The following is a 13,463-nucleotide window of genomic DNA, read 5'->3' as shown; positions in this document are numbered from 1 at the left end:
AGGACAGGAATGACCCTTAATCAAGCTTCTAAAATGATAATTATAATAATATGTTACAATTTAGCCATTGTCACTTAGGAGCACCACGGGGGAGAAATCTAGTAACCCTTTCCTCCTCCTCCCAAGACACACATTTCTTTCCTTTTACCTTGATTGTTGGTATAAAGGCAGTGGTGAGGTACGAGCAGAGCCGAGGGGGCAAGGTGAGTTTGCTGATGTCCTTGTCATCCCGCAGACAGCTAGCTATGGTCTGCTGGCACAGCAGCTGCAGGCTGGAGACCCTGTGCTCGACTCTGACTACATACAATGCAGGTCCGGAAGCCATCAGCAGGCGTGAATCCCTGTGACCCCAACAGATGGAGATGATGGGACGCTGCATGAAGAGCAAAAGGATACTACTTTAAAAGAATTTCTTAAAAGATCTTTTGCCAAGATAGCTGCACAGCAAGTGATCACATGAATTCAGCACCGATCACGTTACCCTAAGTCTTGCAGAAACTTAAAAGTGCCCGCTACTGCCACAAAAAGGGAGAAGAACAGGAACATCCAAAATCATCAATAACAGCAGTTGATATTTATATAGTGCTTTTTACTCAGAAGGCTTCATCACACAAGAAATCATCTACCAAATTCAGTACCTAGATAAGCGACTTTAAAGTCACACAGTGTTAAAAAGCAGGATCTTTTGATGCCCTATTCAAATGATTTTTTCAGTCATCTAATCAAGCCTCATCCACTGGCAACATCTCACATTTTACAACTGAAAAGTTAAATTATATGCCCAGAGACAGAAAATGAGTGGAGAAAATCCAATCAGCTTTCTTGTCTTGCACTGACTTTTCCACTGCACAGTGTCTCTTTTGAACTATTCCCAGAGGAAATGAACTGTGAAAGAGAACTAGTAACAAAACAGAGAATGGCCTTTTGTCTTCTGCTTTTCTACACTCAGAAATGTCTAAATCATGACAGTAAAACTAGAAAGAGTGAGGGGCAACTGATACTAGGTGTTACAATGCAGAATAAACGACTACTGTTTTGGACATTATTGCCTGCTTGCAAGGAGCCCTCTAAACTTTCCTCCTAAATCCCATTTTTTCATGTAAAGTACCAGTCTGTTGAGACCTCTTATAGCTCTATCACCATTACTTTTGCCCTTCATAAGTGTTAGTTGCATCCACCTGTCATCTCTTGCTTTCTGAGTTAGAAAGCACCTGTATTTGCATATACGCACACACCCTGTGGTATTTCAATCCCCTATCTGCTATCTCTATACAAATAAACAACATGGAGTAAAGATGAAACTCTCACTCCATGAAGAATACTATACAAGAGGCTGCGATCAGTGAACTACGAAAGGTTTACTCCTTCCTGTGAAGGGCTTCCTTATTTTCACAATCTATGACACTCAAAAGTTTAAGCAAACATGTTTTTCATCTAAATAATGAACTGTATTTACTGAAAGGTCAGGGTATCTTCGGAATATTTTTTCATAACAGATGCACCAAACAAGAAGATAGGGTCAAGGCACCACCAGTAATAGCTTTTATCCACTCCTCTATTAGCAATATGGTACCCAGATAGCAGGGTTACATCAGCCCAGAAGTTACTAATCTAGTGTGGGGGAAAAGCTTCAAGATTCAAGATGCTTAAAGGTGAGAAACTGGGAAAATATGTTTTGATATGAATGATATGAAGCAAAATGCAGCTGCATAGCACTACCATCAAGATAAAGCATTTGATGAAAAACTTCACAGAAAAGATCTTCCCTACTACGTCATCTTATCCTAGACTCAGATTTCAAGGAAAATGTTGGTTTTAAAGTGGGAGAAATGAAGAAGCTTCAACTTAATTACATCTAGGCAACACCACACAGACACACACACACACACACTTCCACGAAGGCACAAATCTTCAGGCTGACTGATATGCAAATAGAAAGCAGCAACACGTGAACCTTGTAATTTTCACAGTAATTGCTAAAGGCATTTTGTAGTGGAGAACTTCAAAAGAATTGAGAAACCCTTTGTGTACCACCAATAATTACTACATAGCTTGTCCTGACCACAATCTGTGGGATACAGCCTTAAATTTAAGGAGAGATCACATAAAGTATCACCTACTGATTGGTATTTTCATAATTTGTGAGTGTGGCTCAGCCCTCATACTGTCTGGCAATAATGAGACAGTTCAAGCTGCTTGCAAAATAAATGCAATTGAAAAGGCACCGGCACAAGTTAGGTACCAGCCATGTCTACTATATGACAGTCTGAGAATGGCACTAGTAGAAGTGACCTTGATTTTCCCCAAGGGCTGAATTCCAGCATGGGAAGAACTATTCACCTGACTGTTACGATGGGATCCAAATGTCATTCTTTTATTCACTTTGCATCAACTACTTCCCTAGCTTACCTATAAATATAGTGAGGGAACAAACAAGTATGTGACTTGGCACACAAATGTTTATTTATTGTGTAAACTTTGATGCCAAAAGAGAAGTCTGATATCCCAGCTATCATAATCCAACACAGCATACCCAGACAGCCCTACCACAGTGTTGAGTATTGCAGCTATTATAACCCAATATATCACACCCAGATAGGACACTCTTCATCCAAGTAAGAGTCAAATGAAACCACTTCTTTTCTCAGGTTACTCTGCATGCAGAGAACAGCAGAGATGCAGATAGTACCAGCACAAGAACCTTTGCAATCTTAAACATAGTCTCAAGGAAAAGGTTTTTCAGAAGCTTTGAAGCACTGGGTGGGACCTCCAGCAACACAGCACCATGGAGCTCAGGAAGAGCAGAAAGTCAGAAGCTGAAAGACATTGCCTTCCTGCCTGGCTTCACCACAGTTTTCCAAAGGGCAACCATAGTTCAGTCACCTTCTGCATGGCCAGTCTTCGCGAACGAAGATTTTTGGGAAAGGTCTTTTACCTTTTGAGCCCACAGAATGGGTTTTTTTAGGTGAGACACAGCATGCGCTGAACTGAGCCCACCCTTTAATCCTAAGGTTCATCTGCTGGGGCCAAGTGAGCTTGGACAATGGCAGCGAGGTCCTCAGGACGTAGGTTTGTTTAGAGTGACCTTCTCATAGATGGATGGCCTTACAGGGCTGACGAGCTCCATCTGCCCGGGGGAGTATCCCTGACCAGGAATCGAACCCCGGGCCACGGCGGTGAGAGCGCCGTATCCTAACCACTAGACCACCAGGGGTCCCCTTAGTCACCTTCTAAACTTCTGAATGTATAATGCCCTTACATTCTGTACTTTCATGCAAACAATATGTGAGTGGGCGCATGTTTAAATAAACACACAACATACAACACCTACAAGTGTAGTACTGTTTGTAAATAATGACACTTCTACTCTTCCCTTTGTACAGTTCATATCCCCACACAGCTTGTATGTTTTAATATTTTCAATCTCATCAAAGAGCACTTGTACCACACTGGTTTGTCTTTGCTTACTGATTCACCAGACACACCTTGCCTTCCTTTTCTATTAAATGCTCAGACCCTTCGTACTCCTCAAGCCTAGTATTCAGTAACATTTCCTTTATGGTTAAAGGCTAAGATTTAAGAGGAGATTCAGGGAAAATTAGCCTGTTGTTACAGTCTTCAAGAAAGAAAAGATCACCCAAATGCCAGAGCTGACCTGACCTTTAAGTGTATTGCTCCAATAATATTTTTCAATAACTATGCTTCCCACTCTTCCCCTTGATGGACAGGGGATATGAATCAATTACTACAGCAAGTCAGTTATGAGCTGGCCACAGCTTTCCTTTCAACCTCTACTGAGAGAAAACAATTGAACTCCAACATCCAACACAAAAGTATTGCTACTCATAAAGCATCCACTTATTTGCACTGTTTTAGCAAAAAAAAAAGGACAAAAGTTGTACCCAAATTGCACCTGTTAGAAAGTGAACAAGCAGACTCTAGCACAGAAGAATTTTATTTTCTATGTTTGCATAGTTGTTTTTTTCTGCTAAAAACAAAGAAATGCAGCTACAAATATAACATGAGAATTTCTAATCTCACTTTGCATATAAAAATCCCATCAGGTTTTGAAAAATCTCAGAACAAACTGTAAATACCTGAATGAATTCCAGGGTCTAAATACAAACACATAGGAAAAATAATCATGGAAAACCCCTTGAATTTGAACACATAGGTAGGATTCCGCTCTATCACAATTAAGTATTAGAAATAATTGGCTAAAGGACAAAAAAAAAAAAGAGGCTTTATCAGGAGAAATATTGACTGAAAACACATCTCAGCAAGTGTCCAACAAGGAGCTCTTTTGCCATTTCTTTCAGAGTCAGCTTGAAACTCAGAAACATCTACTCAAATCTGTACCCCAGCTGGGATGTTGGCTCCCCTTAGAAAAACATGCAGGAATAGATATTCCTGCTCAAAGCTCTGTGGTTGCTTCTTGTAAGTCACTCATCTGTCTCTCTTACAGGAGAGAACATAATTTATATACCTTCCATCACTTGTATGCAGTTCAGTCAATGAAAACACTGTTCAAGCTGATTCTTGCTGCCTGCCTTGAGCTCAGAAATCCTGAGCCATGGGGCCTGCCTGCTGCTTGAACAAATCCCTTCTTTGCTGGCACTTGGACTCCCACTGGTAATGAAACAACAATGGTATTCTAGGGCAGAAAGCCCAGGAACTAGCAGGACTTTTCTCAGGAGAAAAAACACAACTGCAAAACAGTATCTAGCAAATGGCACGTGTAAGTACGTTGCTAGCTTGCTCTCACTTGAGACTGCTGACGTGGTGATGCACAATTTTCCCTCTGTTTTTCTCAGAGACAAGCTGAAAGGTGCAATGGCTGCAGTGCCCACCTGGCTCTTGGGAATTGTGTGTGCACATCTCTGTACTGCCACAGCATTTGTGGATGGTTGCTGGAAAGGAACATAACTCCTTCGTTCTTCTGTTCCCCATATTTACAGTGGGAAAAATATCAACTGTTAAGAACTGGTGGTGATAAAAGCAATAAAGACTATGACATGGTCAGAAATTACACTGCTGTGGCCTTACATGATTTTTCATATAATAAACTCTTATTTGACTTGCAAATGTTTCTCATATGCTATTTCTACAGTAATTTTTTTTAAAGAAGTCACTACAAGAAGATTCAATTTTAGCAGAATGAGTCTTTGCTTAGACAAGTGTCTCCATTTTCCACTCCTGATCACAATCCGTTTCTGCAGCAGTCAGAGATGATCTTATGTCCTATATGAAATATATCAAGGTCCTTGTTGATATCCTAAAGCATGTTTCATCAGTTATTTCTAAACTGTTGCTTTTGTTTCTGTAAGAAAAGAAATTCTTCTTGAACCTTTGTTGTCATCCAATAACAACTAAATAGGATTGATTTCATGCAATATAAATGAAAGTCAACATGAACGCTCAGTCAACCTGAACGCTCTGTGTGAAATAAATGAAGATAAGCTCAGCTGAGTAACATAAAAAGCAGCCTCATCTCTCATAGCCTTTTGATCTGAATTTAACCTAAAATTGCACCTTCCTTCTCAGGCCTGAGTAAAATAGCTTTTACAGAACTACAAGATTTCTGTGGGATCACATAATCTTAAATCTATTCATTCAGATGCTGAGATATTTCAGCAGTGGAGAAGCAGCCTGTAAAACGCTGACAGCAGTAGGTCTATAGCAAGTGGGTCTTCTTCTCAAAGACTTCTGGGAACTTCTCCCATAAAGATTTAGTGTTTACTACACCACTTTGAATTAGGGTTTAAAAATATTAGAGAGAAATACAGTTTTTCAGCATTTAATCTCACTGTCTATACAACATGTGAGGCTTAGTTCACTCTCCTCCTCCTTGTTCACTACCCTTGAGGTTTAATCTGTCCTTACACAGTGATATAAAATCTTAAGCTAATGTAAATTTACTGTAGAAGTAAAGGTGTATAGATAAGATCTGCATTCTAAATCTGCGCTCTTGTTCCCCTCCCTCTTGGGACATATAAAAAATTATAAAAAGTGAAAAAGGAACCAAAATATAAGGTACAACTTTGAACCATCAGATGGAAAAAAATCACAAGTTTGTTAAAGTTGGAAGTTAGATAATTTTGTAGTGTAGGAAACTCCTGTTTAAAGATACAGGAAGATATGAAGCAGCTGTATCCACTCAGAAGTGACAGCAGGTACAGTTAGTTGATATAATAAAGACCTGTCTGCACATTAGATGAGAAATTCTGAAGTGACAGAACTGGGTTGCAGCATTTCCACCAAACAATTTTAGCAAGAGTGTAAAATAGTCTAAATGAGTTGATCATTCTCATCCCTGCTTGATGCCAGTGAAAGGTTTTTGGGACTTAACAAACAATGTCATAAATTAACATTCTTCCAGTAATAAAATTATGACCAGCAGGGCAGCCTGCTGTTGTAATCACATTTTCAAATTTTGAAAAAGCAGGACCATGGAAAAAACTGCCAGCTAAAATAACTGGGCATATTTTTGGTACATGAGGTTGCTGTTCATGTGTACAAGTCTAGTACAACAAAAATTTTACAGAAATCGATAGTACATTTTTGAACAGTCATCAGCTGATCAACAGCTCTTAAGATATGCTCTTTATGTAAAGCAAATAACCAGTATCAACTCTGAAGTCACAGTATGGACACAGTTTGGTCTGGTGTGATATTCTGAAGTTTCTTCCAAAATTTGTTCATCATTCTTTCAAAGTTCAAACCAGTTTTATTCTGCGTAGCAAAAATTCAATATTGGACCAATCCTTACTGATACTTTTTCAGTTCTTTCCACTACATTCTGGAAATACATTCTTGCAGTATGCCAGGGTGGCAGGCTGAAGCCCCAGAGCAGGGAACAGGAGACAGTGTTACACTATGTTTATACCACTCTGTTTATGAATGCTGTTTTTCATGCAAAACTACTGCTTTCATTTCAATACTTCTAAACAAGTGTGATTTCTCTCTCCGGGGTATTATAGTCAGCAAACTAAGTTTATGAACTATAAATTTCTACACTGAAGGTAAAAGCTTAAGAGAGTGAATCAAATGAGACAGACGATGCCAAAATCACACTAAAGCTGGAGGAGAAGAGAGCATATAAAACACCTTGAAGGGATCCAAGACAATAGTCATCATCAAGATGAGTTACCTGCAGTTCCCAAATCTATTCTACCTTTGGGGTTTGCAGTGATTTTATGTTCAGTAACATTCCAGTCAAGTTGCATATTTTAGACTGAGTTCTGTTATAAACAATAAAATCTCCTGTTTCCTGAATATCCTACTGAAGACAGGACAGACAAACAGCAGAAACAAAAACAATTCAGTATATTTTACTGATAAAATTAATCTTCAGATAAAATTAATTTTCAGACATATGCTTTACCAAAGAACTGGGACAGAGGACCATATCGAAAATCAGTTTTACACCTGTAATCCACCATCTTCTATGTTCATGGCTGTTTTACTTTTTCTGGCCTTTATGTTCAGAACAACAGTCATTTAGAATAAATGTGCCTTTCCGGTCACACATTTCTTCTTCAGAAGAAAAAGTTTTAGCAGAGGAGTTCAAAATGAGGAAATTCTTTTATTTTATTCTTTTTTTTCCTTCAATAACCAGTAATGAATTTTATAAAATCACATTGAAAGGCTGACTGTCACGGTACAGAAAACTAATTAATCTGCTCTGATGAATTTGTCATGAGACAAATTACTGGGACCACTGACTCACTCTGTCATTGTTGCATATACATTTTTGGAGCAGAGGCATAGCATAACAAAAGTTACTAGCAATTTTCTTTTGCAACGAGTTTTTTTATCTGGCTTTGTTAGTACACTGATTACTTAACAATGTTCTAGCATACCTGTCACTTAGCTGGTAATGCTGCTAGATCAGCATTCAAATACATAAAAGAATAAAGTCCACATGAGCAGATACAGGTGTCCTTCTGAAAAACCCCTCACTTCCTCCTGCAGCTGAGTAAATATGAATTTAAATGCACCAAATAAAGAGAATAAACACTAACTAATAAGAGAAGAGGAGTGGCTCTAATTTTAGGTAGGTGTATGCACATATATTTATGTTTTTTATTAAACATAATATATCCGTTTGAATGTTATTTTTATCCCGGTTTCCAAAGGAAATGAGACTCCATGATTCTGTTATTAAGTGGTGATAGCCACCCACTGACTCTCCCCATCCTTCACTTCCAGCCTGGTTTACAACTTCCCAAGTTGTTGGCTTTTCATCTGCAGTTGACAATGTGGGAAGAAATCTCCATTACACTAAAATACTGCCATTTCCATGAAAACTAGCAGCTGGAAAGAGTTGAGAGACTTACATTAGTACTTTTACAATGAGAAATACTGCAATATAAACTTGATAGTAACCTGTTCTGTCTGGCCTGTCAGTTGCCCTAGAAGTACTCATATAATGGCAGAATGATTAGCCCTCACGTCAGCCACAGTATGTGCTTTCTCCCAGATGATTAAGTAGAGGAGAAAGGAGAAGAGCTGAAAACATGAAGCTATATATGGAAAACTACAGGAGATGAAGGTATTTAAATTAGGGAGAATTTGAGATTACCAGGAACAAAACAGTAAGAGAAGAGCCTGCACACACTCATACTTGAAGGCAACCTGGCCTGATCCGATCATATGCTCCAACCACAGTGTGATTTCACAGCTTAACACCAGTGTTACACTGGTTCAACAGCTAATGTGGACATACTGTATTCTGGTACTGAAGTAACAGAACAAGGTTTGCTTTTTACCTAGTGTGGGAAAAAGCAACACTGATATAAATATGTTTTCTTTAGAACTGATCCAGAGAGGAAAGGGCTGTGCTACTTTGCTGAAGAGGCTATGTTTAAGACAATAAAGCTGTGTTTATGGGTAAGTCCTTTAGGTACCTAAATCAGCATTAGATATCACTGTACATATTTAGGTTGGCTTTAAGAAATCATTATTTTACACATTACACAACTAAAGAATTCTACCTAAATTAGAGTGATAAAGTTAATAAGCACAGGTTAATGCTACATATAAGCAAACACAAAGGCTTAGCATCTGGTTTACTATGTCATCCTTTTGTATCCATCCCAGATCAGGGTATACTGAAAAAAAAATAATACATGTTATCACAATTAAACATAATTAATATATCTATAGCACTTTCCTTCACTTTTACATTTTAATGCTATTATAAAGTTTCACTACTAACAGCCAGGAATCAGAACAGTCATCTCTATTCTGCAGAAAATTAAATAGAGATACATTCAGCTGAGCTCTGACATATCAGCGAAGATCTATCAAGCATGTTGTGCTCCTGAGCAGCACACAAACCATGTGTTGACATTTACTTGGCAAGTTACATGACCGAGGTTACAGTGAAAGTCTGTACAGAAGATGGGAACAGAAACAAGACTTTCTGATTCATCCTTTTCCATCTGATGCCGTAAAAAGTAAAATACTGCATCAGACCAACTGATTGTACATTAGAAAACTACAGCAATAACAAAGACTGAAAAATGTTGTAGTTATGATACTGGAGTTAGAATATTTTTGTCCAGCTCTTGGCTCTGCTACAATATTAAGCAACTTACTTAGCTTTTTTTCTCCTCAGCCACTTATCCATAAAACAACAGAGTTTTTTTTTCCTATCTGTCTTTTCATGGCCCAATGATTTTGGGAAACAATAACTAGCACAGTGGACCCTAGAATTAGACGCAATCTTGCATGTCTACCTTAATGCAAAAAATCATTATTTATAGTGCATTTTTATCTACAATGTGTTTTAGAATGAATTCAGGACATTTTGCAACCTTTTCTACATTGCAGCTCTATACCAATGAGCTATTGTGGGAAAGACATGTCAGCAAAGCATTGAGAACAGACTTAAAAAGTATCTCCTACCTGCACAGGTGTCTCCAGAGTGTAGATATGTTCCCCACGCACATTGTAGAACTTGACAAGTGCACTTTTCAACAGAGAACCATTGCTGAGATCAACCAGCTGGTTTTGCTTTTCCATGCCTGCTACTGCAAGTAGGTCTCCTTGTGTGCACCACTGTACCACCACATCTGAAATCAAAAAGATGGTTTGTAATAATCACTGATCAGAATCAATAGGAACAGCATTTCCAGATTATGCAAAGTAACTTGAACAGATAAAATATGCTCTTGAAAGTTACTGAAGTACTTAGAAACCTAAATCCTTTCACTGAAACAGTAGAAAATACACCATAGATGCACTGTGGAGAATGACTCTCGCTACTCTGCACATTGCAAAACATGTGTAAAAACCATCATTCTTCTCTCTCTGTGGTAATTCTACAATGTAATCAGTGGCTGCTCCTAAATACCTAAGGACAAGAATTTACTAGAAATGTGGAACTGATGTGGAAGATAAAAAAGTGGAATAAAAAAGTGGGATAAAAAAGTGGAATCAAGTTAATGTGCAGCTAAATTATCTCCCTAAGAGAGCAGCAAAGAGTATTTGCCTGGAAAGGCCTACAGCAAAAAAAAGCAGAATATCTGGCAATGCCTCATGTTCTCACTATCTGTGAATATTAACTGCTAGCATAACTTAAACTAGAGTTATAACTTATTGTAACATGAAATTAAAAAGACTTGGACTTTTGTCCATAAATACATATGGCCTCCATGTCATATGTTTTCTTTTGCCACCATCATATAAAGATGATTAGCGTCTGGAACATCTCTGTTACAAGGAGAGGCTGAGGGAGCTGGGCCTGTTTAGTCTAGAGAAGAGAAGACTGAGAGAGGATCTCTTTAATGTATATAAATATCTTAAAGGTGGGTGCCAAGAGGATGGTGCCAGACTCTTTTCAATGGTATCCAGTGACAGGACAAGGAGCAGTGGCCAGAAACTAAAACACAAGAAGTTTCACCTCAACATGAGGAAGAACTTCTTTATATTGAGGGTGGCAGAGCACTGGAACAGGCTGCCCAGGGACGTCCTGGAGTCTCCCTCTTGGGTTGGACTGGATGATCTCCAGAGGTACCTTCCAACCCTAATAACTCTGATTCTGTGATTCTGAATTGTGAAAATCTACTCACCTGCTTAGGAGGGGTTTGCCAGAATCACACAGAGCCTGCTTAATCTCTTCATATACATGGATATGAATATATATCAGTTACTTCTCTTACAAGCACCTCACGATAAGAAACGCCCACAACTTAATTTGAGGATGATAATTTCAAACCCTTATATCCTCTAGCTCTTTGTCACACTACAAGAGCAGCTCTAAAACTGTATTTTGCATTTCTGCTTGTGTTTCAGAGGCAGATTTGCATGTGCAAAGAATACTGAGCTAGTCTTTAAACCTTTTTACTCTTTAAACCAAAGGTGAAAGGCAGCTATTTTGTGCTGAGACAAAGTGAAGGTAAAGACAAAATTTCTGTGCTCTGGGATGCTCAATCTGCCAAGAACCTTTTGAACACATTTGTGGGCGAGAAGCTGTCTTCAAATGAAGAAGCAGGAGAGAAATGAGAGCTGGCAGGAAGGATCTCAAAATTGTTTCAAGTTGTCAACTTGTCATTTTCAGGGACTTTTATGTGCAATTTAAAATGGTTTTGTATTATTTAAACTTTCTTATATTTCTCATGGGAATTATGCTTCTATACATATCAGAGGCAAGATGCAAGTTCCTCAAGATAATTTTTCCACAGCTGGCATGGTATGTTTCTTGTTTTCTCTTGGTTTTCAGCCCTCTAAGTAATCTACAATGGGATTTAATTCTTCTTTCTCAGAGAGTAAAATGATAGGCAGGCTAAAAATAAATGAGGCAAGCTGATCAACTCCACTTTTGGTAACTGGATTAACTACAGAACTACCAAAATGAAAAAACAGTCTCCTTTCGATACATGTCTTCAGGTAAAACTTTCAGCTGATCCCTATATCAAGAGGAAGAGCAGTGATTACTTTGTCCAGCAGTTTTCCCTCTCACAAACTCCTAGAAATAGGTTGCTGCAAAGGCAGTGAAGGGTTGGATGTGGGCTGCAGTATCCTCCCGGGACAGTGTGGCTCTACTGCATGCTTGCACTGCCAACAGGGTCTTCAACAACTATTGAACCTTTATATAAAATAGCTCAACTGATAACTAGGTTCTCAGCATAAGCACAGAGACTAAAAATCAGATGGAGGTTTTGTCTAGGGTAATGGTCTGCAAGTAAATCAGTGGATCAGTCATCCCTCAAAACTACTTACCAACCACTATAGGCATGTGTATCAGCAAATGCTGAACAGAGAGCAGGCAGTAGTTGTAACTAACAAGTGCAACTAGTAGATGTAGTTCAGCAGTTCTGCAGGTACCAGAGCACTGAGAATCACTGAGTTAAAAAGTATAAAAAAAAGAAAGGATCCATCTGAACAGTTCAGGATTTCCACTAGGACTGACAAAATCACCAGTACTGTTTAAGCTGGATGAAAAGAAGAACTTTTATTTGGGTAATCAAATTATCAACGTTTTTCTCTATCAATTTCACCAAAATATCCCCAGTAAAACTACAGCTCTGCAAAGCTGAATGGCAAAAATATATTGTTACTGCTTGAAATAATTTTATAGTTGACTGCTTTAAAAACACATTGAATAGCCTTACAATGGTCCATAAAGGTAGGGATATCTGCTGCACAGACCACAAAGCAATACTTTGAGATTTTAAACACAACCAGAGGAACAAGAACCTGCAGCCAATACTGAAGACCATCCACTCTCAGCAGAATACCAAGTGCCTAGACAGGATGGAGACCCTGAACTGGGTGGTTTTGCACATTCTTGCAGTAAAATTACAGTCACTTGAAACAAAATGTGATATGAAGACACAGAAAAACCAGACATCTATATAAAACTATATGTAAATACTTTCCACTGTACAGTACTTCAAAACAACAGAGTGATATCTGATATCCCAGTCACCTTTCTCTGCCTCACATACACTCCCAATCCAGCAAGGTGCTGCACATTTTTAGTCTACTGATGAAAACAATGTAGTCCATTTTATAACTCATAAAAATATTCCTACTCTAGCTTGCACATTAATATTCCTCTACAGGAGGGTGACATAATTAAGGGATCTTTTTTCCACTAGTGAAAGTCAATGGGGAAAGAGAAACAGGACAGACACCCTCAGCAAGAAAGAGCCCTGCAACTCTAAACAGAGAATAAGCTGGGGTTTGTTTCTCTTACTGCTTCCACTTGAAAGATGGACTAGATGACAACTCAAGACTACTAAGTTTTCCATACTTTAGGCATCCTTTTGGCTGACAGAGTTTTCTGGATCATAGGGTTGCCTCATGATGCTACACTTTGCCAATCATGCACTTCTTGTGGTGGCACAGATGAAGGAGTGAAAAAGAAACCTCAAAGGTGATTTTTTTTTTCACATCCTAAGACTACTCTAAATAATGGATCACCCAAAAACTGTGGGGCTGGTGTTCAAGCG

At 38.6% G+C, this 13,463-nt stretch overlaps 1 protein-coding gene across 3 annotated transcripts in view; it reads right to left on the bottom strand.

Annotated features, from left to right (window-relative positions):
* The window catches only part of TULP4 (tubby like protein 4), a 151,793-nt gene that overhangs the window by 15,537 nt on the left and 122,793 nt on the right, over positions 1-13,463 (bottom strand). For all 3 annotated transcript variants that reach the window (XM_027689131.1, XM_027689122.1, XM_027689140.1), the window contains 2 exons: positions 9,913-10,079; positions 149-373 (listed from right to left, as the gene is read on the bottom strand). In XM_027689131.1, the coding sequence (XP_027544932.1) occupies positions 149-373; positions 9,913-10,079 (392 nt within the window). The remainder of the gene's footprint in view (positions 1-148; positions 374-9,912; positions 10,080-13,463) is intronic.

The sequence above is a fragment of the Neopelma chrysocephalum genome, unplaced genomic scaffold (assembly GCF_003984885.1).
Source record: "Neopelma chrysocephalum unplaced genomic scaffold, ASM398488v2 Primary Assembly neopelma1_23, whole genome shotgun sequence".
NCBI lineage: Eukaryota > Metazoa > Chordata > Aves > Passeriformes > Pipridae > Neopelma > Neopelma chrysocephalum.
Note: the sequence above shows the minus strand (reverse complement) of the source record. Positions and strands in the feature narration are given on the sequence as shown.